At 37.1% G+C, this 6,000-nt stretch overlaps 1 protein-coding gene across 1 annotated transcript in view; it reads left to right on the forward strand.

The window, feature by feature from the left end:
• LOC132885129 (synaptonemal complex protein 1-like) overlaps positions 1–5,724 on the forward strand; it is a 123,674-nt gene extending 117,950 nt beyond the window's left edge. Inside the window, exons 24-33 of the mRNA XM_060919461.1 lie at positions 2,032–2,142; positions 2,252–2,344; positions 3,724–3,798; positions 3,874–3,948; positions 4,063–4,134; positions 4,218–4,346; positions 4,445–4,516; positions 4,588–4,695; positions 4,850–4,918; positions 5,584–5,724. Coding sequence (XP_060775444.1) covers positions 2,032–2,142; positions 2,252–2,344; positions 3,724–3,798; positions 3,874–3,948; positions 4,063–4,134; positions 4,218–4,346; positions 4,445–4,516; positions 4,588–4,695; positions 4,850–4,918; positions 5,584–5,724 — 945 coding nt within the window. The remainder of the gene's footprint in view (positions 1–2,031; positions 2,143–2,251; positions 2,345–3,723; positions 3,799–3,873; positions 3,949–4,062; positions 4,135–4,217; positions 4,347–4,444; positions 4,517–4,587; positions 4,696–4,849; positions 4,919–5,583) is intronic.
• The last annotated feature ends 276 nt before the right edge of the window (positions 5,725–6,000 follow it).

Below are 6,000 nucleotides of genomic sequence, written 5' to 3' on the forward strand. Positions count from 1 at the left end.
CAGCTTGTATGCTGGGGTAATGAGGAATTGGGAGATCGCCGCGACAGGTGAAGGTGTGTTTATTTATTTATCTTTTCTTTCACTTTTCAGTGACTTTAGGTTTCACGCACACGTTAGCGCATGCACACACACACACACACACACACACACACACACAAAAAAAACGTGTTGGGGAACTCTGCTCTCTCTCTCTCTCTCTCTCTCTCTCATTACTGGCCATTTCAAAGACACACATAAACACATTAATCCTTGACTTGCAAGTGACATCAAAGCAAAATAGATCATTAAATAATTCAAGGAATCTGGAGGAATTTCAGTGCATAAAGGGCAAGGATGCAAGCCTAAGCTGAACACCCATGATCTCCAGTCCCTTAGACAGCACTGCATGAAGAACTGTCATTCATCTATAGCTGATACAACCACACAGGCTCAGGATTACTTTGGAAAACTTTTGTCAAGCACAACAGTACGGAGTTACATCCACAAATGCCAGTTAAAACTTGACTGTGCAAAAAGTTAACTGTGCCTTATGTTAACTGTGTCCAGAAACACCATCAACTTCTTGGGGCTCAGAGGCATCTGGACTGGACCATCACACAGTGGAAAGATATATTGTGGTCAGATGAAACAGTATTCCAGGTCTTTTTTGTAAGAAATGGATGATGTGGGTTCTGGATCAAAGACAAAAAGGACCATCTAGACTATTACCAGCAATAAGTCCAAAAGCCAACATCTGTCATGGGATGGGGTTGTGTCAGTGCCCTTGGCAAAGGTGATGGCAGCATTAATGCAGAATAGTACATTGAGATTTTGGAGCAACATATGCTGCCTTCATGACAACATCTTTTCCAGGGATATTTCAACAAGACAATGTAAAACCACATTCTGCACACATTACAAAGGCATGGCTGTGGAAGAAGAGGGTGCCTGTCCCCTCTATCCCCAATAGAGAATGTGTGGTGAATTTTGAAACAAAAAATGACATCAACGACCCTAGTCTGGCTAACGCGACTTCAAAGCTCTGCGAGCATTTTGTCTGGCAAAGATATTAAGCCCAACCGTTTCCCAAAGTGCGTGGTTGACCCACCTCCCTGAAATGCCTCAGTTTGCTACTGGTCGAAGCCAGAAAAGGCTGTGACGAAGCTTAAACCAATCACATCACTCTTTCCTCTGACGTATGTAACGCGACAGGGCTAACTGGTAGATTAAACTCTTACCGAAGCCGGTCGGGAGCAAGGCGAAAACATCCTTCCTTTCAATAAATACCTCCAGGGCTGCTCTTTGCTCCGTTTTTAATGAGAACTTGCTCCATGTTCGTAATGTTTCTAGTGAATGAAGCGCTTCCGGCATAGATTCTGTTAACAATCTATGGCTTCCGGTCGCAGTTCTACTACGTCAGTGCCTTGAACACGCCTCTACCCAGGGCCGTTGGAGATGCTCAAAGTTGATTGGCTCCAGATTTTTCGGGAGCTTGGAAGAGCTGTAGATAGCTTGCCTGGCCAGACTAAGCTCGCAACAGGCCCTCGTGTTGCGTCACGCTTAGGATGGGCGGGCCCAGGCTACAACGACCCCATACTGTTGCATACCTGCAAGGCCTGTTTGCAGGAATAATGGGACAAAATAACACCAGAAACATTTCATCATTTGGTGTATTCAGCCCCTAAACATATTTTAAGTGTTGTGAGAAGGAATGGCAATTACAAAGTGGTAAATGCTTTATGTCCCAACATTTTAGGAAATGTGTTGCAAGAAATCAAAACTGAAATAATTGTTTGTTTTGGAAAAAATAAATAAATAAAATTCATGAGGTAAAACATCAAATAATGTGCTCTTGGTTTGTTTTAAGTATAATACAGGTCAGAAATTAATTATAGATCATTGTTTTTAGTTTTAAATTTAAATTTCAACATACTGTTCGTACTTTTTTTGATTTGCGGTTGTACATTTAACTCAAATACATAGAGTGACTTGAGGAACCATTCTGCAAAAGCTTAGTGCTGCTTTTTTAGAAATCCAGTTTGGTTTTTACAGGTGCAGAAATGGAAGCAAACATTACTGGAAGCAACAAAGGACAAAGAAGACACTGAAATCAAATTCCAACAGAAGATAGCTGAAATGGTTGCTTTGATGGAAAAGCATAAGGTGAATTTGATTTTATTATGATTAACACAATGTTCATAAATCATCTTACAGTAGTCATTCTAATTATAAGTCATTTTATGACTTAAACTATTCTTGGCTTTCTTGGTAGCATGAGTATGACCAAATGGTGGAAGAGAAGGATGCAGAACTGAATGAGAAAAGAATGCGAGAAGCTGAAGTTAATGCTAATAAAACTTCATTGGTAATTCACTGTTTTTTCTTGTTTTTGAAATATGGCCTCAAAACCCCATAAATAAAAAATAGCTTGGTTTTGGCTATTCTAGTGTCTTCTCCTTTTTTCTTTTTCAGATTTGTATAAAAGCCATGAACATCAACCAAAAGCTAAACTGTGATGTACTCTTGGCTCACATATAAGCTAAATAAAAAGCTTATCCTGATAAAAAGCTGACTCCCTTCTTTAAAATATGTTTTGAGAAATATTTGTCAGGAATATCAGCCTATTAAACTATGTATATAATTTATATTTCATGATGTACAAACCCCATTTCCAGAAAAGTTGGGATATTTTCCAAAATGCAATAAAAACAAAAATCTGTGATTTGTTAATTCACGTGAACCTTTATTTAGCTGACAAAAGTACAAAGAAAAGATTTTCAATAGTTTTACTGACCAGCTTAATTAGTGTGCTTGCAAAAGCACACTATTGTTCTTCTTAAGTTTTATTATTATTATTCCGTTTCACCCGTTTTTTGGATCCACTACTCCTCCTAGGGCTTTCGAGATAGAGACACCGTTCCAATGCTGAAACGTAGGGCCCGATCTGGAATGGCGTGCTTGTTAAAATGGTTGCACTACCCCTTGTCGTTCGTTCGGTATTCCCGTTTTTTGGCAAAATTCCGTGCCATTGAAATTAATGGGTAGAACTTTGGAGTGATGATGTCATAAGGAGCTCCTCCACTCTAGTATGCTAGCTGTTAGCATGTTAGTATGTTAGCATGTTAGTATGCTAACTGTTAGCATGTTAGTATGCTAGCTGTTAGCATGTTAGCTTTTAGCATGCTAGCTTGTTAACATGTTAGCATGCTAGCTGTTAGCATGTTAGTATGCTAGCTGTTAGCATGTTAGTATGTTGGCATGCTAGCTTTTAGCATGTTAGTATGTTGGCATGCTAGCTTTTAGCATGCTAGCATGATAGCTGTTCTGCTACAGCTCAGCAAGCACACTGCATTTTCTCTGCGGAAATGCAGTCTAGCTGTATGTTGTAAATATAAATGAACTTAGAATTTGATGCCTGCATCACACTCAAAAAAGTTGGGAAAGAAGCAAAATAAGACTGAAAAGTTTATAGGATATTTAAGTAACACCGTTTTGGAAGATTCCACAAGAAGCAGGTTAATTGGTTACATGATTGGATATAAAAGGACCAAAGAGCATAATAAAAAGAGCATGCACCATTGTCTGATCACTGCCATCTGCTGTTGGAAATGCATAATGAGACATCCCAGGGAGGAAAGGGAAAAAGTGGTTTCTGTTTGAGCTACAATAATTAAGTCTGCAGAATGTTACTCTTGTTACTAAGCATTTATGTGGAAAACATTATTTTAAATACATCTTTTTTAGGAGCTGGAACTATCCTACCTGCAGGTTGAAAAAGTACAATTAAAACAACAACTTGGTGAAATAAAAATGGAAAAGGTAAGTCTTGTTTATGTATTGTTTATTTAAAATATAATTGTAGAGAAAGTTGTAAGCATAGTGTGGATATTACAGGAAACCCTGCAGCAGCAAGTGGAAGAACTTACGAAGATGCAGATATCTCAGAAGGACATTCACCAAAAGAAAGAGGTTTATCTTACTTTGAATGCAGTATAACAATTGATGAGTTGTATTTTTTATTATATCTGGCCAAATAAAGCTTGACCTATTTACAAATGTATTTGATCACTTTTCTTGTTTCAGGAGTATCTAGAACAAGAAATGATGGCCTTAAAGAAGCAAATTAAATCTCTTGAAAAAGACAAGACTCAAAAGGTGTTATTTTTTCATTCATTTAATTCTTTTGTAATACTTTGGAAACATCAAATACTTGAAAATTACTAACATTTTATTGGCAGCTGTCTACTGCTTCTGATGAGAAAGGCACTAAAACACCAGCTGTTGCTCCCATCAAGAAATCAACCCCTGCATTTTCAGAGAAGACAGGAACTGAAACTCCATCCAGAAAAGACCCAACAACACCTTTTGTTAGCATTTATTCACTATTTACACTGACTGTGGTGATTAATCTAGTAGAGTTGCTATGATTTTTCTGGTACATAATATTTATTATGTTTAATGACAGAGATTAGATGACAGTCTTCAAACACCATCTTGGACTTTGGGAACAAAAACAGGAACAACACCTCGCATAAGGGTACATATGTCTACTCATTTTTGCCTGAAGTAAAAAAGTATGATTAAGTGATGATGTATTCTCTGCTCCAGTCTTTCAGAATACGCACACCACCTTCAGCAGAGAAATCAGTACCATGGAAGACAAACACCCTGGAGCTGGATCCTAAATCTGACAGCTCAGACCAAAATGATGTACTGGTAAATTATTCTGTCATGCTGCTTAATGTACCTTTGCTCTTAGAACCCTTGTGTGTTTTAAAAGAAAAATGAATGTTTCGTATCTATCTATCTATCTATCTATCTATCTATCTATCTATCTATCTATCTATCTATCTATCTATCGTTTTGACAGAGTTTCTCTACAGTCATTAACAAGGAAACAAAAGACTCTGGAACAGAATGCCTGGGCTTATTCAAGAAGGTTTGGAATATCTCTCTCTCTCTCTCACACACACACACACACACACACACACACACAGAGCTCTGGAAAAAATGAGGAGGCTGCCTCAATTTTTTCTTAAATTGGCATCTCTATGTATGGCAGCCATTTCATGAGGTACTGATTAGGTGATCACCTGAACCAAATCTTATTTACCGAGGAAATGTATAAAAACCACTGCTGCGGTCATCACTATCCTCTTGCAATAGGACCAGTTTGGATGGCAAAAACAGTGCTAGTAGTACCTTAAATTTAATTGGAATACAAAAAGATCTATTCATCATGCCAAAAGAGTCAAAAAGAAAAGTTTTGAGTTAGGAAAAGAAGGGTTCAATTCAGGCTTTACTGGCAGAGGGAAACAGTGAGTGGTGCATTTTTCACAAATTGCTACTGTCATTTCACCCGTTTGTTTACATTCTAAGCAGAAATTAATTTGTTAGATGTTTTGGATAAAGTTTTTATTTATCAAATTTGCAAAAAATAAAAATGCTCTGTTTCTCAAAATCCCGTGACTGTGGAAAGAATAAAACAGCTATTCCACTCAATCTCGCTAAACATGGCTTATAGTCAACTTGACACTAAATAACTGTTTTATATATGTAAGTGATCAAATAATGTTGCAGTGTTACAATGTTGTTTATTTACAGGTACAGAGTTCTGCTGTTTATAAATCTCCTGGAGCAGCATTAAAACTGGCAGCTATGAAGAGGATGCGGGATGCTGGTTGGACTACCATTGCCAGTTTAGACAAGAAAAAGAAAAAAGCCACTGAAAAAATATTTGCTTAATTGATTAACCATTTTTGAATTGTCTAACTTAATCATATAGGCACTAGCCTTGTTATTGGGTCTCCTGTTGATTTTAATTTGAGAACATATTAGATAATTTTTTTCAGGATACATTATCCTTAATTTGGTTGCTTGTGTGTGTTCACACATTTGTAAAAGATTTAAAATATTGTGTTCATTTCTTAAGTATCGTTCCTTGTTATTGTTCTATACTGTTGCTTCATCTATTGTTCTTTCAGTGAAATAAAAATATTCAAGCTTATTTTGTGTTTTAAC

The sequence above is a fragment of the Neoarius graeffei genome, chromosome 4 (genome assembly GCF_027579695.1).
Source record: "Neoarius graeffei isolate fNeoGra1 chromosome 4, fNeoGra1.pri, whole genome shotgun sequence".
Taxonomy (NCBI): Eukaryota; Metazoa; Chordata; class Actinopteri; order Siluriformes; family Ariidae; genus Neoarius; species Neoarius graeffei.